This window comes from Heloderma suspectum, chromosome 2, assembly GCF_057233095.1.
Source record: "Heloderma suspectum isolate Gila_16-S chromosome 2, 16-S_ref, whole genome shotgun sequence".
Lineage (NCBI taxonomy): Eukaryota > Metazoa > Chordata > Lepidosauria > Squamata > Helodermatidae > Heloderma > Heloderma suspectum.
In genome coordinates, this window is record NC_139459.1 from 273,269,068 (window position 1) to 273,296,940 (window position 27,873).

A 27,873-nucleotide genomic window follows, 5' to 3' on the forward strand; every position below is an offset into this window, starting at 1 on the left:
TTTAAAGAGTCTTAGATTAGACCCACTTCTTTAGCAAGGCCTTTCCTGAACAATCCTAATATCACCCAAATTACTTTACCACCCTATGCTCATTACTCACTGTCTATCCCTGTCCCCATTCCAACCATTATGTCAACTGTAAATTGTAATGCCTATTGGTCAGGGGTCCTACCACTTTTAAATTCATTGTAGGAGTGCATTGCAAAAAAATGGGGATCCACAACCAAAAAGGCCCTCTCCCTAATAGCTAGCTGCCTGACTTCCAAAGCTAGGGCACCCAGAGAAACAAAAACAATCTTACTCTATGGGCACTTTCAGGTGGGCAAATATGGTCCTTCAGGGACCTGGATCCTGAGCTGTGTATGGCTGAAGCAAACTGAAAGCCAGTGTCAAGATATGTCACTGTCAACCTAGCAATCAAGCAACTGTATACTACTTGCAATTTCCAGCCTGGCTTCAAAGGCAATCCCACATTAAACCCAATAGAGATGACCAGGATAATCATGGCTATCTCTGTCAAAGAGGGGCCACAGCTGTGAACTAAGCTTCAACTTTTACAATGAATAACTCGGATTCCCCCCCTCCACCCCCCAATAAAGTTTATTATCATACACTTGATTTCATGCAGCATCAAAGGGAAATTATGTTGTATATTATATTATAATGACACTACATTATATCATATTAAAGGAGGAATGAACATTTACCCATTTTAAGAAGAAAAGTCAGCTCATCTGTCAAATGTAAAATGCACACAAGTTTGCACAATCCCACCCCGCCCCCCGCCCCACACAAATTCCATCCATCTATTCTTGGGCATCTCTTTGGTGTTTGTTTCTTTAGGCGGGGGAAGTCTTGAGACGCGATGCTCTACGGAGGCGAATGAAAAACAGCCCTTGTTGTCTGATTAACAGGTGCAGTTGCCTGTCGGGGAGGGAGTAGCTGCACTGAGTGTGTGTGTGTCGGGGGGTGAGCGCATGGGGTGGGGGGATAGGTTTCTCTCTCTCTCTCTCTCTCCCTCCAGTGGGTGGGGATGGTGGTGAGTTCAGCAGAAGAGCTCAGGAAGTGCACGGGACCTAGCCGTTTCCTGCTCTTTGTGTGTGTCTCCGTGTGCTCTCTCTCTGTGCGGGTGCATGTGCGCGCGCATGACACAAATAGACTGAGGCAGCAGCAGGGAGGGGAGGCGGAGACTGCCGAGCGGTGGCAGCAGCGGCGCCTCAGCATCTCTGCCTCCTTCGTTGCCCGCCCGCCTGCCTGCTGCTGCTGCTGCATCCGCGCTGAGGCCAGCCGCAGAGGCCAGCAGCAGCAGCAGCAGCAGCAGCAGCAGCAGCATCCTCGCCGCCACTGCTAGGTAAGAGGGGAGGATTTCCCGCTCCTCTGGTCCAGGGGACCCTCCTGGGCATAATGGCCCCGCGCTCGCCGCGTGGCTGGGGAGCCACCACCGAGCACGAGGTGGCGGGGCCGTGATCGCCGCTCAAGGGGGTGCGGGGTGGGGTTGCTTCTTGGGGAGCTGTCTGTGGCTGCGCTGGAGAGAGGCGGGGGGAGAGGAAAGAGGGGCGGGCGGGCGGTTAAAACGGACGACGCAGGTGCGATGCGGTGCCTCCTTCTCTAGCGACAGCAACTGGGAGCTCCCCCCTCCCCCGGCCATTCATTCATCCGCCCGCTGCCGGCCTCCCCAGATTTGGCCGATCGCGGGGAGGGTCCTGGGCTCTTTGGCGGGGAGGAGGATCTAGGCAGCGCTGGCCAGCAAGGCTGCCTGGGTGCAAGATGGGAAGCTGCCTGCGAGGAGCTGGATGTGACAGCTTTGCTGGGGAGGGCGGCTCGCGGCGTGAGACTGCAAAGCTCTGCCACGATACAGACGGCTCTGCAACAGGCTTCTAGCCAGACCCGCGGCTGTTTCTCCTTTCTTCCCCCCCCTTTTTGCTTGGGGTCGCCATCTGCAAAGAACGATGCAAGGAGGGGGCGGGAGGCAGAAAGTAGGCGCCGGGGCTGTTGCCATGCTTCTTTCAAGAAACTGGGCCCAGCTTGGCCCTAAGGACGCATTTTACGAGAGATATCCCAGAATGCTTAGAACTACCTGAGATATTCGAGGCCTCCTTGTTTATTATAGCGCACCAAGTAACTACCATATGATCAAGCTGTACTGCTGTTTTTTTGTAAGGAAAATGTAATGGCCCCCAAGATTCTGTGTGAAATGAAATGCTTCTTCGATCTTAAGAAGCAGATTGGGTTTAATTAAGCAATGGCTGTGAGGATCAGTTCCTAGCCAGCCCCTTGACAGTTGACGGGTAATTTAGTCATTAGATGTTTGGGGTTTTTAAAGTTGGAAAATTGAAGGTGTGGTGTGTTGATCTGGGTGTGGGAGGTGAATGGAAAATGCTCGATGGGAAATTATTGGGATTCAGAGCAAGCATGCACATTGTCAAAACAGAAAAATAGAAACGAAGATGATGAAGTGGCAGAGATGAAGGGATGAATAAATAATCAAAGTAAAAATATTTTCTGCGAGTCATACTGAAAGAAAAAAGAAGAGGTTAGAGCCAATGGGAATTATGGACTTGAACCCTGAGGAATTAGAGGTACTACAAAACTACTCAAAATACGTTTTGGTTTGAGCAAAAATAAAGCAAGCCTGATTTTTCAGTTCCTTCCTCTTCCATATCTACATTCCATCCCTGAGAATACATTAAAACAATATTATACGGAAGTATTTGTCTGAGTCAGACTTTTGAACCCACAAGGTGTGAGTGGGTTGGAAATGACTTAGCTTGTTTCTAGTGCCAAGAAAGTCCCAAATGACAGAAGATGAATGAGTTTTGCAGAGAACCACTCCATAAGTCACAGCTGAGATCTGTGAAAAAATGAGGGGAGGACAGATATGTTGCTGCATTTTGGTGGAGATTCTCTGGGCTCTTTAGCGTGTGCCCAGTGGAAGTTAAATTTTAACAAAGAACCCAGAACTTGGAGTTTACAGACAAGAAAGATATTGCTACAGCAGGGCCCCTTGAGCCATCTGTTGCTGTCATTGTGGTTGGAGCAGTAGGATTTCACATCACAAGAATTTCAAGTAATGAGGTTGAGCTGACCTGTTGACTACAGGAAGTGGAAGAAAGACATGCAGTGATCAGGTGTTATTCCTGCTCTGTTTTGTTAGAGGGAAAACGGGACCTTTGTGCGTATAGAGGATTTTTTGGTTGGTGAAATGTATGATATTGGCTGAGTCCAACTTTTTTATATCATGCTTTGTTCAACACGATAGTTCTCAAATTGGGAGATGTTCTTCTCCAAAGAAGTGGCCAAAGAAATGGCCCTTACCAACTAACCACGCCCTTCTAAATTAATGTGACAGAAGTCTCCCTCTGTAGTAATTGGCAGTGCACAAATGTGTGCATTTGTGTATATATCATCTAGGCCACCCTTCCCCAACTTGGTGCTCTCCAGATGTCTTGGATTTCAATTCCCATCAGCCTCAGTCAGCATGGCCAATAGTCAGGAATTTTAGGAGTTGTAGTCCAAAACATTTGGAGGATACCAGGCTGGGAAGGTTGATCCAGACCACCTTTTTTTCTTGCAAATCTGTTTTACTTTCTTGGGATACCTCCTGTTTCCTCCTCGCCACTTTTCTTTGTTCTTTTTAGCCTCATATTTATTTATCTAAATATTTTACCCCAGGTTTTGGACCAGGCAAGCCCCCAAGGCAGCTTACAAACATGAAAAACAAACAATACAATACAAAAATACTATTGCCAATAAAAAGGAGAAACTAAAATTAGGGGAACAAAAACTCAACTTTAACTGCAGCCATATACACACATCAATAGGTCATACCTCTGAGTAGATATGCATAGGCTTCTGCTATAAGTCACAAGGATAAGTCACAAAAGAACTAAGGGCACAATCCTATGGCTTTCAGATAGCGGCGATAGGCGGTGTGGATTGTCCCGGGCTCCGCGCTTGTAAGAGCGGAGTGGGAGGAAAGGGGGTGTTCTTGGGAGCAGGGAGGGGTGGGTACCTTGGAATGGCTGGTACAGCTCTTCCTATGTGTTGTCTGGCTGCTCCCCCTGCTGCCCCGCTCTGAAGTGCTGCAGCTAGACAGCCGAAATCAGCCATCTAGCCACAAATGCAGGGCGGCTGGATTGCAGAGCTGAAGATCCCCTCTGTGCCCCACCCGCCCTGTATTGGATAGGTGGTCGCCTCTGAGTTCAGAGGCGGCTGGCAATACCCATAGGATTGCTCCTTAGTTATGCATATGGTGGCTAGCCACCGTTTCACGTTAGCTACATTTGGAGAAGCCCAAATGGTTGTTCTCCGAACTTAGAATGAATGTAAATGAACACTGATTTGCTGCATAGTGAGTGGCACTAACTATTGAAATCTAGCCAACTTGGTAGCCTAGTAATGATAGCCACCAGTCAGAAAACGTTTATTTGTTTGTTTGTTTGGAGTATTTTTATCCCACTCCTCAACCAAAAAGGCTCACAGAGTATCTTATCAATAATCAGGAATTAGGAATACAAAGGGAAGAAGGGAAAAAATTAAGTCTTTCAGCAGGTCTGGTGGAATAGTCCTGATTCCCCATCTCATCTCCCTCAGCACAACCTACTGGAATGGCTGCTGGTGGGGACAGTTGATGGAGAAGAGTTTATTTGAATCCACCATTGGGAGGCTTACTGTGCCAAATTTTGAGGCATTGTGTTGTTATTATACTTAATTTATCTAGCACCATCAGTATGCATCAGGATTTACAGAGTACAAGAGGACAGGGCTCTTGCACGAGGAGCTTATAATCTAAAATTTGACATAGGGGAAACGACAGAGGGAGGGGGCAACATTTATCTTTTCAGATGTAAGGCTAATGTCTGGTTTAACATTGTGTGCATGAACCTTGGTCTTATGCTAACTTTCCTCCTGCCTGGCAACAAGGAAGAAATCAGAACGTTTTGATTCCATTTTCAATTAGCCAAGGTTTATTGTGACCAAATCCAGATCTGTGGTTAAACTATGGTTTAGGGAAACAATTTATGATCATAAACCATGGTTTGATGTTGGCTTTCTCCCCCTAAACCATAGTTAAGATTTGTTGTTGTTCAGTCGTTAAGTCGTGTCCGACTCTTCGTGACCCCAATAGTTAAGATTAACCACTGTTTATTTGTGTTTGGACATAATGAGTAACTGTGGTTAGTTGAAAATGGAAGTGAAAGCTTCCATTTTCTTCCTCATGGCTGTGCTGGAGAGGAGAAAGAAGAATGAGCTAACGAGCCCAAGGCTTGTTCACATCATGCATTGTATTCAAATGCAACCATTGCATTTTCACGTACTTGTATTAGATAGGTATATTCTATTTTTTCATTATGAGAAATCATCAAGTTTTATAGACAACAACAAAGGGAGAGATTTCCAAATAATTGGGCTAATGTTTACTTATATAAGCTTGTCATTAGAGAGAGTGGTTTTATTATCATAGGAAGTATGGTGTTTTAATAGGAAGTGCTTTAATTGTATATCTTCCAGCAACCCAAATTATGCATATAATAACTCACCAATCAAAACAGCAGATGTTTCTAAAACGCTAGTTGGATCCCCTTATAGTTCCTCTTATTACAAAATGATATCCCTGTAAAATACCTGAAAGAGCACATTTCTCTTATCAACTTGCCCATGTCTTGAGATCCTCAGGGGAAGCTCTTTCCTATGTACCCTTGCTAGGAGAAGTAATTTGTGTGACAAGAGAGAGAGAGTCTTTTCTGTGATGGCTCGCTCCCTGATTGTGAATATCCTCTCCACAGAGGTACAGCTGTTACTAGCAGTGCAATCCTTTCATGACCAAGTTAAAACATTTTCTTTGCCTGAGCGTTGTCAGTCTGCTTGAATATTTTCGCAGAGTCGAGACTATTTGAAGGTGATGGTATTGTTTTATTGTGCGTGACTATTTGTGCAACTGGTTTTGATCATGTTCTTGTATGCTGCCCTGGTATCCCCAAGGACAAAGAGTGGTTTTAAAATATTTTTATTAACAAATAAATAAAATCCTAAAATGGCAGCATATGGTGGGAATGAATATTCTCTCAGACAGAATTAAGAGGATCAGAAGTAGTACCAATAGGGTTAAAGACAAGGCAACTTTAGGCTCATTGTAGATCAGCATTCTGACTTGCATGGTGAGCCTCCATGGATACAGGAACTTCTCTTCAGGCAGTTGCCCTCCATGAGTAGAGGGCAATTAATGTGATAACGGAGGGGACTGGGGCTGGAGTGCACCCTCTCCTTACGCGTTTGCTCTACTCAGGTATAGAGCATCTGAGCAGAGCTCAAGTGTGCATAGGACTGTCACCAAAGTGGGATAATTGCCAATGTAAAGTGTATTAATTTTGAATATTTAGTATTTAGGAGTCCTATAGTTCATTTCATTGAAAATTTCATTGGGAATTCAGAGCATAATTAAGTTTATTTCACTTCAGTCTATTTAATTGCTTTTGACTTTTAAAAATTCCATGTGATGTATGGCATTCATTTTCATTTTGTTGTATTTTCTTTCACCAAATCCGAAATTACCTAAGCAAACAACATAGTTCCAAAATGAGAAAGGACAAATACCAAAGATAAAATTGAGATTTTGTTGATTAGAAAGTGAAAATAGCTATGTAAATTTTGAAAATGATATTTCTTGCCACATGCAAAGAAAGTCTCATAGAATCATAGAATAGTAGGGTTGGAAGGGGCCCACAAGACCATCGAGTCCAACCCCTACTCAATACAGGAATCCAAGTCAGAGCATCCCTGACAGATGGCTGTCCAGCCTCGTCTTGAATGCCTCCAGTATGGGAGAGCCCACTGCCTCCCTAGGCAGTTGGTTCCATTGTCGTATTCCTGACTAACAGTCAGGAAGTTTTTCCTGATGTTCAGCCGGAATCTGGCTTCCTGTAACTTGAGCCCATTATTCCGTGTCTTGCACTCCGGGATGTTCAAGAAGAGATCCTGGGCTTCCTCTCTGTGACAACCTTTCAAGTCCTTGAACAGCGCCATCATATCTCCTCTCAGTCTTCTCTTCTCAAGGCTAAACATGCCCAGTTCTTTCAGTCTCTCTTCATAGGGCTTTGTTTCCAGTCCCCTGATCATCTTTGTTGTCCTCCTCTGAACCCTCTCCAGTTTGTCGGCATCCTTCTTAAAATGGAAGGACACAGGACTCCAGATGAGGCCTAACCAGTGCTGAGTAGAGGGGAACTAGTACTTCCCGGGATTTGGAAGCTATGCTTCTATTAATGCAGCCCAAAATAGCATTTGCCTGTTTTGCAGCCACATAACATTGTTGGCTCATATTCAGCTTGTGATCGACAACAATTCCAAGATCCTTCTCACTTGTAGTGTTGTTGAGCCACGTATCCCCCATCTTGTAACTGTGCATTTGGTTTCTTTTTCCTAGGTGCAGAACTTGGCATTTATCCCTATTAAATGTCATTCTGTTGTTTTCTGCCCAGCGCTCCAATCTATCAAGATCACTTTGAATTTTGTTTCTGTCTTCCAAAGTATTAGCTATCCCGCCCAATTTGGTGTCATCTGCATCTGTGATCAGCATTCGCTGCACCTCCTCCTCCAAGTCATTAATAAAAATGTTGAAGAGCACTGGGCCCAGGACTGAGCCCTGCGGTACCCCACTCATTACCTTTCCCCAGTTTGAGAAGATCCCACTGATAAGCACTCTTTGAGACTGATTCTGTAGCCAACTGTGGATCCACCTGACAGTTTTTTCATCTAGCCCACTTTGAGCTAGTTTGCTCATCAGGATATCATGGGGCACTTTGTCGAAAGCTTTGCTGAAGTCGAGGTATATTATGTATACAGCATTCCCACAGTCCAGAAGGGAGGTTACTTCATCAAAAAATGAGATCAGAGTCATCTGGCAGGATTTGTTCTTGACCAATCCATGTTGGCTTCAGTAATCACTGCATTGTTTTCAAGGTGCTTCCAGATGGATTGCTTTATTATCTGCTCCAGAATTTTCCCAGGGATTGGTGTCAGACTGACTGGTCTGTAGTTCCCAGGTTCCTCCTTTTTACCCTTTTTGAAGATAGGGACAACATTAGCCCTCCTCCAGTCATCTGGCACTTCACCTGTCCTCCATGATTTCTCAAAGAGAATAGACAGTGGTTCTGAGAGTTCTTCTGCCAGTTCCTTTATTACTCTAGGATGAAGTTCATCTGGCCCTGGAGATTTGAACTCATTCAAAGTAATTAGGTGTTCCTTGACCATATGCCTATCGATCTCAAGCTGCAATCCTGCCCCTTCAGCCTGTACTTCGCCTTTGCCAGGGGGCTCATAGACCCTCTTTTGGGAGAAGACTGAGCCAAAGTAGGAATTGAGCACTTCTGCCTTTTCTTTGTCATCTGTTATCATTTTGCCATCCAATGACTCCATTTAGAAGACCTTGTAAAACCCTCATTATAACATCCATACTGCACCAGCTGCACTGGTTATCAGTGTGTTTCTGAACCCAATTTAAAGTGCTGTTTTTGACCTTTAAAGCCTTATATGGTTTGGGACCAAATTACTTGAAGGACCACCTTCACCCATATCAACCTGCCTGCACTTTAAGATCAGAAAGAGAGGGCTTCTCACTTGCCCATCTTTGAGGGCAATTAGGTGGGTGAGTACATGAGAAGGGCCTTTTCTGCAGTGGCCTCTGGAATGAGTTGCCACTGGGGTCCGCCAAGCCCCATAATTGCAGGCTTTTAGGAAGGCCCTGAAAACCTACTCCTTTACCTTGGCTGTACCTGATTATGTTTTATTGGACTGGGTTGTAGCTGCAATTCTGTGCTGTAGGTTTTATTTTATGCTGGTGTTTGTTTGTTTTTAGAATGTTTGCTGTTTTGATTATCACATCCGTTTTTATTATGTGAATTTTACTGTTGTACACCACCTTGGGAAAGTTCCTGCCCTGAAAGATGCCCAAGAAATATTTTTAATGAATAAATAAATCTTAAACGTTGAGGCTGCAAATTAACTGGGAGTAAGCCCCATTGAACGTAGTAGGACTTACGTCTGATTAGATACGCATAGGATTGCACTATGAATGTATGAATTAAAACCTGTGATTCCTTCCTTTCTCTCTTCTTTCCTTATTGATTGCATCCCACGTTTCCATATTATGTTCAAGGTGGTTAATAAAATCAAGGTTCCAAAAAGGAATGAATAAAAATCAATACAAAATATAATAATGGGGGCTGGCACCTCTCTCTACTGTTGCCAAGGTTACCAGTGTTAAAAAAACCCTGAAACAACCTTGTATGTTAGCAAACAGAATATTCGCCTCCACTAACACATCATTTAGCAGATGTGGAGGAGGATTACATTTGATTAATGTGAAGTCATGTAGCCCTTCTTCCTATCTGATTGCCAGGTTCACCTGGCATGAAGAACCATGGGGGAATTGTGACCTCCCCCCCGCCCCGTGTTCCTGTCTTGTGACCATGACCTTTTTGAGTGTGAAAGTGCATCGTCCCAAGGCTGTATCAGTTCTGGGCCATGGGCAGGCAGGAGTGTCAGGTACTAGAGATATGGGCCCCCACCCCAGCGAAATAGGACTGGAGCTTGGAACAGCCATGGCAGAATTTGCAGGAGGCCTAGGCAAGACTGGCAAGGCAGACAGACAGCTCAGGGAGACTGGAAATAGGTAAGAAAGGTAGGCAATTGGAAAGCAAAGCAGAGAAGGCCTAGGCACAGCCCAAGACTGACCTTGCAGCTACGCCAGGCCAGGCCAGGGAAGTGGGGAAACCAGTGGGCAGCCCGGGTTGGGACTGTGCTGTCATAAGAACATAAGAAGAGCCAAGCTGGATCAGACCAAGGGTCCATCTAGTCCAGCATTCTGTTCACACAGTGGCCAGCCAGCTGTCAATGTGAACCCACAAGCAGGACATGAGTGCAACAGCACTCTCCCACCCATGTTCCCCAGCATACTGCCTTTGTTACTGGAGGTAGCACATAACCATCAGGAACAGTAGCCACTGATAGCCTACTCTTCCAGGAATTTGTCTAATCCCCCTTTAAAGCCATCCAAATTGGCATCCATCACTACATCCTGTGGTAGCAAATTCGATACTTTAACTACGTGCTGTGTGAAGTACTTCTTTTTATTTGTCCTGAATCTCCTGCCAATCAGCTTCATGGGATGACCCCGCATTCTAGTATTTTGAGAGAGGGAGAAAAATGTCTCCCCATCCACATTCTCCACACTATGCATAATTTTGTACACCTTTATCACGTCTCCCCTTACCCTCTTTTTTTCCAAGCTAAACAATCCCAGCTGTTGTACCCTTCCCTCCTAGGGGAGATGCTTCAGCCCCTTGATCATTTAGTTGCCCTTTAGTTGCTGTCCTGGTACTGGGAGGATAATCGGGCTGTTTCAGACTTTCCTGTGCAACCTTCAATGTTCAACGCAAGAGCAGTAAAATACATACATATCAGGAGGCCCCTGATTCTAGTCATGGCTGCTCTTGACAGGGTAGGGAATGAAATGGCCTCAAAAGGGAAACTAGCATCAAAAGTATTTTGTTATCTCTATTCTGGTGCCATAATCTGGATGGTTTGGGTGAGGTGAGGATTGGTTCCCCCGCCCCTCTTATCTACGGTCTACCACTCCCACCCTTCTTCCTTTTCTGATAACAAGGACAGCTGCAGCAAGGGGTAGGATGCTGGTGGTGTCCCAATAATATTTCCTTTGGCATGGAAGGTGATACGTACATTTTGTTCATATTTATGACAGATGCTCAGGTTGGGGAGGGGCGTTCCCTAGGTCAGGACTGCCCATTATACATATGTGGCTTTTAGAGCAGGGTTTTGCAATGTGTCTAGACTCCCATGCTTCAGTTATTTGAATCTAGTTGCTCTGCAGGCATCATTTTATGGTATCCTGTGGCTCTCCTTTTGTGGTACCCTGTGGTCTGGATTGCATAACGTTGTTGATCTGTTTGGTAGATAAATGGTGCAAAATTGCCCTGCATTTGCTATTTTGCATTGTTTATTTGGCTCCTGTTAGTCATATGTAGTTTGACTCATCCTGCTGAGCCTCTGCTTTGGTTTTTGAAATTCCACAGGCATTGCCCACACAATGTCAAGGCCTTTCCCAACCTTTTGTATCCTTGAAAACAAGAAATGCGATTGTCAGGATGCTGAATTGCACATTAGTACCAAATTCAGCATTTGCATGGCATGATCATAGAATTACAGGACCCACACAGCTCTGGACGATGCTATTCCATTGCTTGATCTGTTTCTTTGGTTGTTGGTCGAATAGTTTTTATGCCTCTTACCTTGTAATGTTATCGTTGTTGGTTATTACTGTAAAAAAAGGTAAAGGTGCCCCCAACCAGTCGTGTCCGACTCTAGGGTGCGGTGCTCATCCCCGTTTCTAAGCCGAAGAGCCAGCACTGTCCGAAGACGCTTCCGTGGTCATGTGACCGGCATGACTGAACACTGAGGTGCATGGAATGCTGTTACCTTTCCCACTGAGGCGGTACCTATTTATCTATTTGCAATTTCTTGCTTTCAAGCTGCTAGGTTGGCAGAAGCTGGGACTGAAGACGGGAGCTCACTCTGTCACTCAGCACTTGGGTCTCGAACTGCTGTCCTGTCGACCTTCCGGTCTGCAGTTCAGCGTCTTAACCACTAAGCCACCGCGGCCCCAGGTTATTACTGTAGTTGTTATTATATTATATTAATGTCTACTGTCCTGGGATCCCTTGTAGATGAAGGGCAGTTGATACATTCTTAAAATATATAAAATAAAATCTATAAGGGGCCCTTTTTGTTACAAATTTAACCCAGGTTATTCCCTTGTTGAAGATGGAGCTGTCCTAGGTTGATGTCTGAAGCACATGTTCCTTGTTAAACATGGAGGAGCTATTCTGTTGATCCCCAGAGGATGTTGATTGCACATTTATGTAAGCAGTTGCCCAGGCCACTTGAGTAGCTTGTCTATGTTCATCAGAACGCAACTTCATTTCAGAGAGCAAAAGGTCAGCTTAGCATAGCACAGATTTTGTGTAAGGGAGTTGCTGATCTAAGCCAGATTTGTGATGTCTTGAAATACTTAAGTACTCTTCTCAGGCCCAAGTGAAGAAAGGAAAGCATTGCATGGAAATATTTTTTTAAAGAAAAAAACAAGACTCCAGATTTTCTGGAGATAGTGATTGTTGTGCTTCATCATTTAATTTGAAGCAGTCCATTTCCTGTGTGAAAGGTAAAGCATCTCTTTTTGCAAAAGTCCTCCTTTCAAGCTTGCTGATATAATACACCTCTGGTATAGTTACATGTTGAGAGTTTGGTGTTGCAATGGTTGTTTGTCAGACATGACAATGCAGGAAGTGTTGCACCTATACATGAACCACAAAGAATATTGCTTATTTCCCCCTCCCTTCCCCGATCCTGTGTTGTTCCCTTTTGAGCACCCGCTCCAGTCAACCCTGTCAACCCTGCCTGATATAAGCCCGGGAGGCACAGATGGCTTCTGTTGGCTAATACCCCATGCTGATCTTTTGATCACTGACCCAGTGACCCCATTGCCATATCATTGAAAAAGAAGGACTCTCTTTGGCTTGGGCTGGTTGTGAAGATGATGATAGCATTAAGTAGCAGATGTTCTTGGCTTACATAGGAAAGCTTGGTAGATCTACCATTACAGCAACAAAATCGCTCTTTAGAAATCATGAATTGGAGAGGAACAGGCAAGAGTTTAGTGTAAACCTTCTCATGTAATCAGTAGAAACCAAACTAGTAATTGCCAATTTTTCTTTTCTGACAGGGCACCTGTGCCTTTAACAGTTGCCCAACGCGAATAAATTTAGTGGGGAAAACTTTTCCTAGTGTGGAAATTACGTAATGCAGAAAGCTTCCTCTGGCCAGGTGTAGCTGCTAAAGGCACAGGGACCCAGCCAGGGAAGAAGTTGGCAACCCTAATTATGTACAGTACGTACGCTTTGTTTCACTATTTTTTTCATTTACATTTTAAAGATAAATATTTTTTACTGTTTATTGTAAAAGTATCTGGGACTCGAGTCCCAGTGTGCTGTTTGAGAGAAAATGCCCATCCTTCCCTATTCCCATATTGCAGTTAAACTTTTCTAAGAAGCAATATTTGAATGATAACTATGGTGAACATTTATGGCTATAGATGAGGGTTGCCACCCTCAGACCTGTTCTAGGTTCCTTTGCTTTTAATACCAGCTTCAAATAGAGGCTCAGTAAGTGAGGCTTTTCTGATCAAAGAAAATAGTATCTCTAACCAGCCAGCAGTGACAGGAGCAGCCATGTCTGCTGAACTGCTCGCTGCCATGAATCTGTTAAAACACACATAAGTCTCCTTCATTTCACGAGTTGGCAACCTTTTTTCTCCTGAACACATGCAGCATTTAGAAGGATGTGTGTGTGTTTTTGTGCCTTCCCTGATTTGCAGCACAAGCACGGAATGAAATCTGTTATACTGGATGGAGTTTGCAATGAAGAGATCTTAGGATTTTTTTTTAAAGCAGCTTTCTGGCCCCATAATTGTAAAGAGAAACTTGGGCATGTATGTTTATTGATGCGCAGAAACCAAACGGACTGTTAGAGATACTTTGAACATGATCTCAAATGGGGTAATCGGCAAGCACAAGTGACTTGTGGTTTTCGTTTTCTGCGCTTGCTTGCATACTCTTCAAAATTCCACAGATGAAAGTAGGGATAACTTTCTTATCTTGTTAAACTTGTAACATTCCCTTTCTGAAACCAGTGGTCACTGTCTGGGGCAGCCCACTCCTTTTCTAAGACTTCGGAACACTTTAAAATGCTAAGTATTATCATCACAGATCAAGCACCATAAATTAATCCCTCATATCAGCTCATGCATCATCTGAAAGACAATGCTTTTCTATGGAAGCATTTGGCACATTTAGCTGCTAGTCAGCATGTGTGAACCAGTCCTGAAAGTAGCATTAATGCATAATATAAATATTTCACAGAATTGCATTATGGGATGTAACCCCATAAAGTAAGATTTCATTGAGATAAACAAAGAGTCACTTCAGTATCTCTGAGGGAATATTATTACAATGTGTGTATTCCTCAAGAGGATTGCTGTCCCTCCTTTCCTTGGGTTGCTACCAGGACAATGAAATTCAAGCTTTCAGGTTCTAGCAATGTAATGCGTAAGAGTTTTCAGATTAATTCCTTTAAAATGAAATAGGTGGGATCCATATGTCAGCCTTCGACAAGTTTCTTGTTATAAATCACTCTGACCATGAAGCTTAGGCAGGCGGCTGCTTTGCCCTGACAGCTGTTTATCACACTTCTCCTAAGGACCATTTCAGAATTACCTCATCTGATTGTTGTGTCCATCTGCCGTCTCTTCTGTACTTAGTTTATAATGCACTTTGAATCAGGGCCTCACTGGATGTCATATGTCTCAAGGTGCGACTGACCCACAAATACATCAAGATAAATGGACAGTCATAAGAATTTATGTATTGACATGTCAAAAAAACACACATCCTCCTGCTAAACATTGATGCTTTTGCATATCTTTTTTTTTTATTCTCTTCAGGTGATTGCCCTTAAAAACAACAGTAAATTCAAATATAAAAAGCCCTCTGGAAACATGAGGGAAATCCTGCAATTGCACTGTGTGCTGCGATCACAGCTTTTATAGACGCAGGATTAATAATAACATTTTCAAGGAATGTGGGCATCCATGCTATATTGATAGTAGCCATACTGTGAATGGATAAAACTTAATGTTTTGTATATACCGTGAGAGCCTTTTCATGTGAATATCTTATTGAGCAATAAATGCACATGTATTTGCTGTGCAGAGTCTGCACACATTCCTTCAAGGTATTTATTTGTTTATTTACAATGTTTGTATACCGTTCCATATCTACAACAGATTTTGGAGCAGAGAGTAAGAAGATAACAAGATTAAAACACCATATTAAAATTATGATTTTAAAAAACAAAATGCCGATAAAAACCATGTTAATGGTTAACTGCTAATCAGTTAAGGAGTGCTTCCTGGAATAGAGCGGTTTTCAGGAGGCACCAGGAGAAACACGGTGTTGGCTGCCTGACCTCCAGGGCAGGGAGTTCCAAAGAAAGGGGGCCACCACACTGAAGGCTCTTCTGTGGGTGGACTCTAATCGGGCCATAGGTCCATGTGGAAGCACCAGGAGCATGCCCTCTGATGATCTCAGTGACGAGGCAGATTGGCAAGGAAGAAGATGCTCTCTCAGGTACTGTATCTGGGTCCTAAGTTTTTTACACTACTTTGTACACTACTACCAAAACCATAAACTTGGCCCAATAGTGAATAGTCAGCCAGTGCAGTTCCCTCAGCAAAGGAGTGGCATGCTGAAGAAGGGCAGCTCCTGACAACAGCTGAGCTGCTGCGTTCTGCACTAGCTCCAACTTCCGGAGCAGTCTTAAGGGCAGCCCCACATAGAGTGCATTGCACTACTCTAGTGTTGAGGTTACTAGTCCCTGTACCACTGTGGCCAAGCTATCGGTGTCCAGGAGAGGCTTTAGTTTAGTTTCCTTTGCAGAGATAACTGCCTCCACCACTCTGCATATGTACAAGTGTCACAGGCATCTGTTGGTTCTTTTTCTGGTGTAAGTAATGACAAAGTACACAGAATGGAAAACACATGCCCATTGGATCAGCGAAATTGAATTAACTAGCATGAACAGGTAAGAGCTATGAAAAGAAGCTGCAATAAAGGGGAAAATGTTTTCTTAATGTAACTTGTGAAAGTATCATTAGAGGACATACCGTTCCTTCCAATACTGAACAGGTGGTTGAATGTCTATCAGTCTGGAAGTGAAAAAGGACCACCTAAAAATAAGGGGACATTTTGACATATTCCAGGGACTTCCTGTATACATGAAAGTATAAAGTTTGTAAATTAAAAGGGATTTTAAAACAACACTAAAATGACCTGACAAGGGCCTGTGAACTTGCAGAATGTTGAGGGCATAGAGATAAGAAATCTAGAATAATTAAGCTTATTGTCTGGAGAGGCAACTTTCTGGTCCACACTGAAAAAGACAGGAACTACTGTATTTGCTGCTATCTTTCACTGCAAGGTCATGTGCTGCTACCCAGTCATAGTTATGCTGAAATCTTGAATGTTTCCATTGCTTTGTATCAGCAGTAGCTCTCACTTCCGACCTGGGGGCAAAAAAGAGAGGTCTAAAGGAACTAGAAATTGGGCAAACTGTGTGAGTCTATAAATGTAGCCTACGGTTGAGAGCAGGTGACACGCAGAATGTCAGAGTGTTATTTGAGGGGGGAAATAAAAAATGGAAAACAAGAGACAGGGAGGAAAATGGCCTGCTCAAGACCCCAACAGTTTATAGTGAGTAACCTGGAGAGGTTACTAGGGTTGCTGGTGGGATATGTATATGAGGTTAAAATTGTCCTCCCTGTGCTATATCGGGATGCTTCAGGAAAAAGGAAAGGAAAAGGGACACCTCTCCTGCTATATAACAATAACATACTTAGGCTTGGAACTGATAGCATCCCTAAACTTGAGCCCTCTACCACTGAATAACCATAATACCTTAGTATTGACAAACTACCAATTATTCCTGTGCTTGTCATCTGTGACTCTTCATAACTTTCTCAGGAAAGACACAGTCATCCAACTGTGCACCCTACAATTGTGATGTTACCTTGTGTTCACAGCGTTTATATGTAATAAAGTAATTGTCTCAGGGCCTTCTCAGTGGCTGGTCCCAGGCAGTGGGACTCCCTGCCGAGGGAGGCTAGGTTGACTTCCACTCTGGTGTCCTTTTGCTGGCAGGCAAATACTTTTTTTTCAAGCACACTGTTGGTGTATAAGTGGGTCTGTTGGGTTAAGTGCTGTTTCCATTCTTTTAGTGTTGTGTTTTTAATCATGCTTTTAGGGAGCAATCCTGTCTGGATCGACGGTTACCTGGGGGTGACCACCTATCCAATGCAGGGCAGGCGGACTGGTGAGGAGCGGATCTCCTCCTCGCTTGCCCCACTCGGCTTTCGCAGCTAGACAGCTGATTTCAGCTGTCTAGCTGTGGGACCTCGGAGCACAGGAAGCGGCGGTCGGACAACACATAGGATGTGTTGTACCAGCATTCCCGACTTCCCGCCCTGCCCCGGGAACGCCCCATGTTCGACGCTCCACGCTGCTCTTATGAGCGCGTAGCACAGGTCTGATCTGTGCTGCCTACGAGGTGGTGTAGGAGGGGGTGGGGTCAGTTCCCGGAAACCAACTTGTTCTACGAGCTCTAGCCGCTGACTAGCGGCCATAGGATTGTGACCTTAATGTATTTGTTTTATTACTATTTTAATCAAGTTTTTATTTATCTATGGTTGTGAGCCGTCTTGAGTGCCATTTTCTTATAGAAAGGTGGGGTACAAAGCAAACAAATAAAATCATTCTAATACCATTTATATAGTGCTTTTTCTAGGGATGTTGGAGAATTCTGCCACGGACCCCATTTACGGCTGCATTTAGGTTAATCTACCAGCTTTACGGCCGCAAATGGCATAGTGGACGCCATTTGCGTCTGGAGCTAGTTAGCACAGCGAAGCGATACGGCATGGCACGGCAATGGCGGGCGGCCGTATCGCCAACAATGCGGACCCAGCGGCTAGCTCCTCAGGATCCCCGCGGAGCAGAGCCGGCCTGGACGGATTCCGGGGTGGGGGGAGGGACAGATCGCCACCCCCTCTGCAGACCCTCCCTGGACCGGAAAGGTAGGGGATCCATACACCCCTAGCTTTTTCTAGATACTCGACATATACTATCTCAAAAATCCTTAGAAAAACCCACCTGGGGTTATTATCTAGTATTCCTATGTAATAGATGTAGAACTAGGGCTGAGAGAGAGAGTTGGGGTAAGCCATTTGAGCTTTCTGCATGTCTCTTCTCCATCATTAACACTGGGAGAGCAATGGTTTCCTCTATCAATAGTACCTTTTATAGTAAGCCTACGATTTCAAACCGGCTTCCGAATGGGATATGGAGTTGAGACTGCCATGATTGCCTTGGTGGATGATTTTTGCCTGGGAATTGATAGGGAGACTGCATCCCTGTTGATTCTTCTGGAACTGTCAGTGGCATTCGATACCATCGACCATGGTATCCTTCTGGATTGCCTGAAGGAGTTGGGGGCACTGCTCTGCAATGGTTCCACTCCTTTCCCTCAGGACAGTTCCAGATTGTGTTGCTTGGGCATAGTTGTTCCTTGAAAAGGGAACTATTATGTGGAGTCCCTCAGGGCTCCATTCTATCCCCGATGCTGTTTAATATCTACATGAAACTGCTGGGAGAGATAATCAGGAGGCTTAGGGCTGAGTGTTATCAGTATGCTGATGACACCCAAATCTATTTCTCCTTAACATCTTTATCCAAGGAAGGTATGACTCCTCTGAATGACTGCCTGAAGTTGGTAATGGGCTGGATGAGGGAGAACAAACTGAAGTTGAATCCAGGCAAAACAGAGGCGCTCATTGTGAAGGGTCCTAATTCAGGTATTGAGGTATGCAACCAGTTCTGGATGGGATTGCATTCCCCCTGAAGGAGCAAGTTCATAGCTTGGGGGTGCTTCTTGACCCAACCCTGCTCCTAGCACCCCAGGTGGAGGCAATGGTGAGAAGTGCCTGTTACCAGCTTCAGCTAATTTGCTAGCCACACCCATTCCTGGAACATATGGACCTGGTAACGGCCGTGCATGCGCTGGTATCCTCTAGGCTTGATTTCTGTAATGTGTTATACTTGAGTGTGCCTTTATATTTAGTTCGGAAACTCCAACTGGTACAAAATATGGCAGCCAGATTGGTCTCTGGGACATCCTGTGGAGACCATATTACACTGGTTTTAAAATCTTTACACTGGCTGCCAATTTGTTTCTGAGCAAAATATAAACAGCTGGTTCCTTCCTTTAAAGCCTGATATGGTCTAGATCCAAGGTACCTTTGGGAGGGCTCTCTGCTGTGGCTGCCTAATGTGAGACCGGCAGCCACACGCAAGAGGACCTTCTCCTTTGCCACCTCCCACTGGTTGAAATGTGCCTGCTGGCCTCGTTGAAGGTTTTTAAGCAGGCATTAAAGACTCTGTTATTCTGGCAGACCTTCCCTTTTTAGAACTCTTGTTTTATACTGTTTTTAAGCTGTGTTGTTTTAAGCTGTGTTTTATTGTTGGATTTAAAAAAAATGTTTCTAGTTCAAAATTGTTTTTAGTTATATGTTGTTTGTATATATTGTCTGTATGCTTTTATGTAAATGGTTTTTAAACTTTGTATATTGTATTTTAATGTTTTAACTTTGTAAACTACCCAGAGATCTTCGGCTATGGGGCGGTATAGAAATGTAAATAATAATAATAATAATAGCTTTGATATATTTGTTTATGTGAACATTATGCACTTGATGCACTAAAGAGGAAGTGACTATTTCATCTCAAGAAAGATTAGCAGAGGAGAACCCTGAGATATCCTCAGAATAGCTTGATTCTTCTTGTGGGGAATGTACTTCTGTATATAGAGCCAGTATGAGCAGTTAAGGTAAATCCTCCCGAATAGCTATGAAAGGAGTATCTTTACACTGTTACCCTGTGGTAATGTGAAGAGTCATGCAGCCTGATCCTGTGTGTGTTTACTCAGTAGTAAACCCCACTGAGGCTTACTCTCAGGAAAGTGTTCACTGTATTGCACACTGAGGCTGTAATCCGTAGTTATAGCATGTTCAGTTCTCATTGATTTTAATGGGATATGTTTAACTGCATGTTGTCTAATCTGCTTCCATTCTTTCTGAATCTCTTTTTAATTTTTCTGGATTTGGTTCTGTAATGTAATCTTGTTTTCTTTGAGTTTAGTGGTGAGTCTGAAAGCTCGGAGCCATGACGACTCACGTAACCCTGGAGGATGCTCTGTCCAATGTGGACCTATTGGAGGAGCTGCCACTACCTGATCAACAGCCATGCATCGAGCCACCTCCATCATCTATCATGTACCAGGTAAGTAGCAGCTCCTCAGACATCATGTCCCAGAAGGACTGTACAATTCATTTCTGCAGTTCATGGTGTTTTGAAGACAAGCAGAAAACATTGTCATTTGACAAAGATGCAGGACAATAAGCAAGAGACGGAGAGCAAAGCATGGGAGAAGGCAAGTGAAAGAAAAATGCAGATTGCTGCAGCAGCAAGAGAATATAAATCATGGATAGGTTGGACGTAACGCTAAACCATAGTTTAGTGTTATAAGAATAAGCCTAGCTTCTCCCTGGGTTCATGTGGTCTTGCATCCTCTTCCAGCATGGCCATAAGGAGGAGTTTGGAAGTGTTCGCTTCCGCTTCTTATTAACTGCAGCTTGACATTTCCATTTTGTTACTAGAAACATACTAACTTCAAACCATTGTTTGTGAACCTGGCTTGTTTCAACAAACCAGAGGTAAGATTAACCAGAGTTGAGGATTCCCATAGCAAGCTAAACTGTGGTTATTCTAAAAAGGAAGTATATGCCTCTGATCTCCTTGTGGAGCACTGGAGAATGAAGGCCGGGGAGTCCATGGTTTATTATAGCCAAGCTTATCCGTTCTCCTTTATGTGTAGTGAATTTATGTATTTTTACAACATAAAGAAATCATTGAGTCTTTATGGAAGTAGCATCTCTAAATTCAGGGGGGAAAGGCAGTGGTAAAATCTTTTGTAAACTTGTCAAGCGGCATAATCCTCCTCTCTTCTGTTATCAAGTTCCATCCAGTGCATGTGATGCTATCAACACAAAGAATGTGGTCTTCTTCTAAAAGTGGTCAGTGCTACAGTGGTTGACATTATGCCACCTGCTTTTAATAACAAATCCTTTCCCTCCTGTATGACATAGTTTTGCCTTACCCAAGAACATGCATAAAAATAGGAGATTTTGTTTCCTCTTTGGCCTTAATATTGATTTTTATTATTTATTTCATTTATATCCCACCTTTCTTCCATCGTGGAACTCAAGGTTCCCAGGTGGTCTCCCTTCCAAGCACTGACCAGACCCAGACCTGCTTAGCTTCAGCAAGGTAGCTGACTCATGTGCCTTCAGACCATGCCTGGGACCAGATAACAGAGCAGGAAGCTGAGGTGTTCAGAAGGAAAGATGAGGGAGAGTCAGTCCTGTGCCATATGTTCTTCCTTTTTTGACTGTTTAGGTAGTGGAAGGTATCTACCTAAATCACTACCACCCCATTTGGGGTGGAAGAGGGTTTGCAACAGATAATATTCCAGTCCTTAATAAAGTTTTTTGTATTTCTCTCTTATATGTTTTTTTTCTCCCTGACATCCTGTGGGGAAGTTTTGATGCCAAACAGAAAGAAAGCAGTGGAACCTTTTCCTATATTACAATGTCCATCCTTAGATTCATTGCCCATCCTTCAAAGTGGGTCCTGTTCATCCTATATTGTTGTTGAAATATATGTTGGTTATAGATTTGCATTCTAAGCACACTAATGATCTAATAATCATAAATTCACATGTCTTAACTGTTTGCATCAGTTTGTGACATCACATGGTTTCTTAAAACTTCCCAGCATGGCTCCCCCTCTTGACATAAGGTGATAAAAGGCAGTGATCTTGTGGTGACTACATATTGAATCCACAATTGGGCAATACCTTTATTAGGACCAACTAAAATGCCACAAAAGAGTATGCAAGGTTTTGAGTACTCCAGAACTCTTCATAAGGCTAGATTAAGGGTAGGCAGCCTGGTGCCCTCCAGTTGTTTTGGACTAAAACCCCCATCAGCCCAAGCAGCATGGCCAATGTTACTGGATTATGCAGTTGTAGTCCAAAACACCTGGAGGGCATCGGTTGCTTGCCCCTGGGCTAGATGCTGCAAAATGCGGGGCGGGGGTGGGGGGAGAACAAAAAGTACAAAGATAAGGCCAGATGTTGTGAATGCATGTGCCCAATGTATCAAATGATCAGTGGAGCTACCATGTATATAACAGTGTGTGAACTCACTCTAATCCTAACTGTAAATTATGTTAACCTTTGTCTCTTGATATGTTCTCAGGCCAACTTTGACACCAATTTTGAAGACAGAAATGCTTTTGTAACTGGCATTGCCAGATATATCGAACAAGCTACGGTGCACTCAAGCATGGTAAGTGTTACAGATGATACACAACCAACTTAACTAAAGGGGACCTACTGTACAACTTGCTGAACTATAATTGGTTTTCTGTGATGACCAGCACTGCCGTTCTACCACAAGGTGTGTCTGTGTTTCAGAATGAAATGCTGGAGGAAGGGCATGAATATGCAGTGATGCTTTACACCTGGAGGAGCTGTTCCAGGGCCATTCCCCAGGTAAGATGTACAGCTGGACACTAGAAATCACAATATGGTAGGAACAAGGGATGGGAATATCTAGGATGCTGGCAGAGAACTCAGGCTAGTTCTTGGAGTGAAGGTTCTGATTGGGTCCTGGGATGTTTGCTTAAGTTGCTAGAGGCTTCCCCTCCACTGACTTGCAGAGCCTTCATGGAGTAGGTGCTGGAAGGGCCCCCAAATCTCTGGATATGTGTGTGTGTTTTGGCTGGTGGGATGGGGCTCTGTTATTGGGTGAGGAGTTTGCAAGCTTTTATTTCCTGGGGCCCCAAGATTCTCTCATTGTGCCTACTGTGGTTACAGTTATGTTGCCCATATTAAACACAAATCGGCAATAAGACACTGTTGCAGTCTGAGCGATTACAGTTTTCTTTGTATCAGCAGAAGCTCCAAGTAGCATGAAGGACCTAGGGAATAATATTACACTCAGCACTGTTCAGGATGCTTCTAGGCTGGTGTGATTAACTTTTGACCACCAGAATTTCAGAAGGGAGAAATTATTGACAAACGAGGAGCAGCAAGGATAACAAAAGACCTGCCGTGTAAATTACTTTTACATGTATAAATAAATGTGTGTGTGTGTGTGTGTGTATAAACAACAAATGCAGGATATCTGAGAAATGACAATAAGTAATTGCTAATAAAGCAATTGCAGCTAAAGCTAAAGCTGCAGCAGCATTGATACATGTTGCAGGAAGTCAAAATCTTCCTAAGGTTCCAATCCTATTCATACATACTTGGAAGTAAATCTCATTGACCTCAGTAGGACTTACTTGTGAGTAGAGATGCATAGAATTATGCTGTTTGTGTAAGTCTAGCAGTAAAACAAGTTGCCTGGAGAGGCTGTGGAATCTCCGTTACTGGAATAATATAGTACTTATAAATCACTTTCCCTAAGTGTTCAAAGCTCTTACTAATCCTTATAGCAACCTTGTAAAGTAAGCTGGTATTGTTATACCCATACTCTGTCTGTGGGGACTGAAACGTAGAAATTGTGGTTTACCTAAGGCAACCTAATGGGCTATGGCTGAAGTGAAATTTGAATCAGCAACATTCTGGCTTTCATCTCATGCTCTTAATCACTATTACAGCAGCTTTATACAGATGTCCCCCGTACTCACTTTCACCTCTGTTTTTTTGCTGATTTGACAGGATTGATTCTGCTGTAGTCTTATTAGCAATTTCTATATATTTTCTGTTTTTCACTGAAACGACTTTTCTTCCCTGACGTTTGTTATTTTGATAGTCCTGTTAATTACAAATAAATATCTGAAGAACTTCAACAACTTTCAGTACAGGGTTTGCTTCATTTAGTAGCAGGTTCAGAATTGTTACCATGTGTCAGTTTTGGATCATTGCTAAAAATTATTTCCAGAGTGAAGTCAGTATGATATCAGATTGTTGTTTGTTCAGCCCTGGAAGCATTATAATCCAGCAAACTGTTCTGGTATTGGTGTCTTTTGAATGGATAAAAATGCATTCCCGTCTCATGTGCCCATGCTGCCTTAACCTTTATAACTCCCAACTGAATATTTGCTTGCTTCCCATGAATTTTTGATCTTGTGCTCTAGTTTCTTCCTTTGATCACTGAAGCATGCTGCAGGCAAATTTTAATGGAGACCAAGTTAAAAGATCACTGGAATATACTGGTGAAAGGAATGACTCTTAAGAGATGAACTTTTTCTTGTGCATGAGTTCTTGAGATTCTGACGTGCAATTCTGTAGATCTGACGAGCTGGCATGTATATGCTACCCTTCTGTTATCCACATTGAAGCTTTATCTGTATTTATTTAATATTTTTACTATATTTCTATCCCACCTTTTTTGGCAATGAAACTGTCAACTTTTAAAATAATAAAATGTTAAAAACAAAACAGTTGATCAAACATAATTAAAACAACAACAGGAGATAAAAATCATATAGAAGAGACTAGCAATGAGATCAAGAAAAGCTTGGTCAAATAAAACAGTCTTTAGGGGTTGCTTAAAGGGGTTACTTAAAGCAGAGTCCTCAGAGGAGGAAATCCACAAGTGTTGAGCCACCATTGAAAAGGTTGTGTCCCTAGCCTTTCCATGCCCCTGGCCTGCCAATCAGATTGACCTTAGTGGTGGGCCAAAACGTAGGGCCTTTGAGCACAATCTACAGGCCTGGGCAGGTTCGTATGGGTATAGGCAGTTCTACCACATGTGCATGTAGTGGACTCCACATAATGCACCAGAAAATCCATCTATTAATCTATTCATGTAATATATGCAAAAGAATAGAAGGTATAACATTTTCTAGAAATTTGTTTTTATTAAATGGCATGTTTTTTTTTCTTACTTTGAAGGAAAGTAATTAGGAAACAATGTTTTTATTTCAGATGATTTGAAAGATAAATGTGCTTTGATTTGGCTAGGAAATGGAAGCTCTAGAAACCTACAAAACAAAAACAATTAAGGAATGAACGTTCAGATGCATGTAGTGGGCTGCAGGCCATGGAAGCTTATGCTGTAATAAAATACCACAGGAATCTTTGTTTTTGCTGCAACATGGCTTCTCCCTCTAGAAATCATCTGGCTCTGTGACCCTCTTTAGCATTTATTTTCTCTGTCATGTTGTTGTTTTTTTAAAAAAAGATTAATGTTTGTCTGTTAGAACTTCTAATGAAAATGGGTTGCTGTTGGCCTTCAGGTAAAGTGTAATGAACAGCCAAATCGGGTTGAGATTTATGAAAAGACAGTGGAAGTCTTGGAGCCAGAGGTCACGAAGCTTATGAAGTTCATGTATTTTCAGGTAGGTATTAGGGAGGTTCCAAATTCCCTGTTTCAGTCATCATTGTTTCCAACCCAGAATGGTATAGAGTAACGTTGAAAATGCCTCTAGGGATGTACCTTAGTTCACTTATCTCATTCTTTTTGTAATATGCCTACCTCAGTTTTGGTGGCTTTGCCAAATACTTAGCATCATTCTTCTCATGCAGAAGCTCATCATTATAGTATACACACACACACACAGCAGCAGTACATAGCACAATATCCAATTCATTAGGATCAGTATGACTGCAGTCCTATGCATAGTTACCTGAGAGTATGCCCCACTGAACTCAGTGGTGCTTACTTCTGACTGCATAGGTTCAACTTGTACAAATGGAGCTTTAACCAAAGACCTTCAGCTAGCTGAAATGTAATCTTTAGCTTTTAATTAGAAACACAAATATTCTTGCAAATAAGTATTACTATTTAAACTGCTAGAGTGAAATAGGTACCCCATCACATCAAAGGAAAGAAGTATTAAGCCTCAGTTATGTTCCTTATTCCTGGACTCCCTATATACTAATCTATTACAAACAATAGTAAAACTTGAATGGCTCGCTATCACCTCATTCGCTTGCCAGAGCAGTGAGAGTCCATCAGTTCCCCTGGCACTTTGGCAAATGATCTGCTCCAGCTCTGGAAAAGGTTCTGGAGCTGCACTCTCCCATGTTCCCTCTCCATTACACCATTGCATATCATCCACACAGTTGTCCCGTTTGGAGTTCTTAGTTGACCTACCTCATCTTTGGTATCAACCTGTACACATCATATTATCAAAATTGGCTGACCCCTCCCACCATTGGGCTAACAAACTACTGATGTGGGCAAACTTTTCTACCCCTAATCTGATCTGTGGTGTCCTATGTGTTTTCCAAGGTGCTTAGCTGCAGCACAAAACATATTCCAAGTCAGAAGACATGACCCTAGATGATGAGAGCATTTTGAGGCAGAAGAAAGTATGACTGAATGTGACTAAGCTAAATGTAACAGCAGAAAGACTTTAAATTTAACAGCAATCATAGTGTGGTCTGCCACACTATGTACATAAACAAGGGTTACCAAATAGAGTAGTACTGTTGTGGTTATATTTGGCAGCCATTTTGTTCTTCACGTATGTCCCATGCAACCCTGACCAGTAAGATATGGGGTTATTTGTTTTCTTTTCTAGTTTGGGACTATCTGTCAGCTTTTCTGTTTGTTTTTTTGAGATCTATAATTTCTACCTGAATTGTTTTGTAAGGAACAACCAAGAGAGAACACTGATTTAAAAGACCATCTTGCCATTCCATTGTCACTTGCAACACACACACACACACTTTCCTTTCAGCTCTTCTTGAAACACAGCTTTCAGTGGGTGAAACCACAGTGGTGCCTGCTGAGTAAGTAGGCCCTATTGAGAAATTTTAACTATTTGAATTTCCCAAAGGGAGAAACCTTAAAATATCATGTTTTGCAGTATTCATTTCAGCATCTCTTGACTACTGTGATAGGTGGAACCATAAGAACATAAGAAGAGCCATGCTGGATCAAACTAAGGGTCTGTCTAGTCCAGCATTCTGTTCACACAGTGGCCAACCAGCTGTGACCAGGAACCCACAAGCAGGACACGAGCGCAACAGCACCCTCCCGCCCATGTTCCCCAGCAACTGGTGCACATAGGCTCACTGCCTCTGGTACTGGAGGTAGCACATAGCCATCAAGACTAGTAGCCATAGCCTTCTCCTCCAGCAATTTGTCTAACCCCCTTTTAAAGCATGGCAATATACAGGGTGGAGAAAGGGATAGAAAAGTTGATAGGATCCCAAGATTCGAATCAGAACCTAACTATTCTTTGTAAACCACCCAGAGAGCTTTGGCTATTGGGCGGTCTAGAAATGTAATAAATTAAAATAAATTAAAAAAATATTCCAGGTACAACTTGCTAAATGCTTTCCCCTTTTACCCAACCTTTTATCCAACCTTTGAATTAACAGTCTCTTGCTGTCTTTCAGAGAAAGGCCATTGAACGATTCTGTAGTGAGGTGAAGCGTTTGTGCCATGCAGAGAGAAGGAAAGACTTTGTTTCTGAAGCGTATCTACTGACATTGGGAAAGTTTATCAACATGTTTGCTGTCCTAGATGAACTGAAGAACATGAAGTGCAGTGTCAAAAACGACCACTCTGCCTACAAAAGGTGAGATTGGTAAATGTCAGTGTATCTCTACTTCTGCCATTAAGAGAGTGGACATTTTTGGGATCCTTGGAATTATGGCCTATGTTCTTCCTGGAGTCCATGACCATATTTAGCAGTGGAACAAAGCTTTTTGAATCCTTGTTCTCTAACAGTACGTTTACAGTGAAGCAGAGATAATAAAATGGCATTCTTGTGTTAACGTTGTGGGATAGACTCCTTTTATAGGTCACTGTTACATAGGCACAAGCTAGCAGAGTATACAGAAATGCCATTGACAAGATAGGACTTCTGTTGATTTTCAGAGCAGCCCAGTTTTTGAGGAAAATGGCTGATCCCCAGTCTATCCAGGAATCACAGAACCTCTCCATGTTCCTAGCAAACCATAACAGGATCACACAGGTAAGGTATTTTTCTCTTCACTGTTTGTCCCATCTTGAGCTCAGTTAAAGTTACAATGCTTTGCTTTGTGGTATAACTTTTAATCTCTGTTTTTAGGACATAGACTACCCTTTTGTACCCCATTAGAGTATTT

At 43.0% G+C, this 27,873-nt stretch overlaps 1 protein-coding gene across 4 annotated transcripts in view; it reads left to right on the top strand.

Moving 5' to 3' along the window:
* Positions 1-1,131: 1,131 nt before the first annotated feature.
* CYFIP2 (cytoplasmic FMR1 interacting protein 2) overlaps positions 1,132-27,873 on the top strand; it is a 95,889-nt gene continuing 69,147 nt past the window's right edge. Inside the window, exons 1-7 of one of the 4 annotated variants that reach the window (XM_084839252.1) lie at positions 1,132-1,351; positions 19,875-20,015; positions 22,055-22,144; positions 22,273-22,350; positions 25,047-25,148; positions 27,160-27,341; positions 27,644-27,740. In XM_084839252.1, the coding sequence (XP_084695378.1) occupies positions 19,899-20,015; positions 22,055-22,144; positions 22,273-22,350; positions 25,047-25,148; positions 27,160-27,341; positions 27,644-27,740 (666 nt within the window). In that variant the 5' untranslated portion in view covers positions 1,132-1,351; positions 19,875-19,898. Of the gene's footprint in view, positions 1,352-2,557; positions 2,580-19,520; positions 19,564-19,874; positions 20,016-22,054; positions 22,145-22,272; positions 22,351-25,046; positions 25,149-27,159; positions 27,342-27,643; positions 27,741-27,873 lie in introns of those variants that run through there. The other 3 variants (XM_084839255.1, XM_084839253.1, XM_084839254.1) reach the window with 3 other exon arrangements.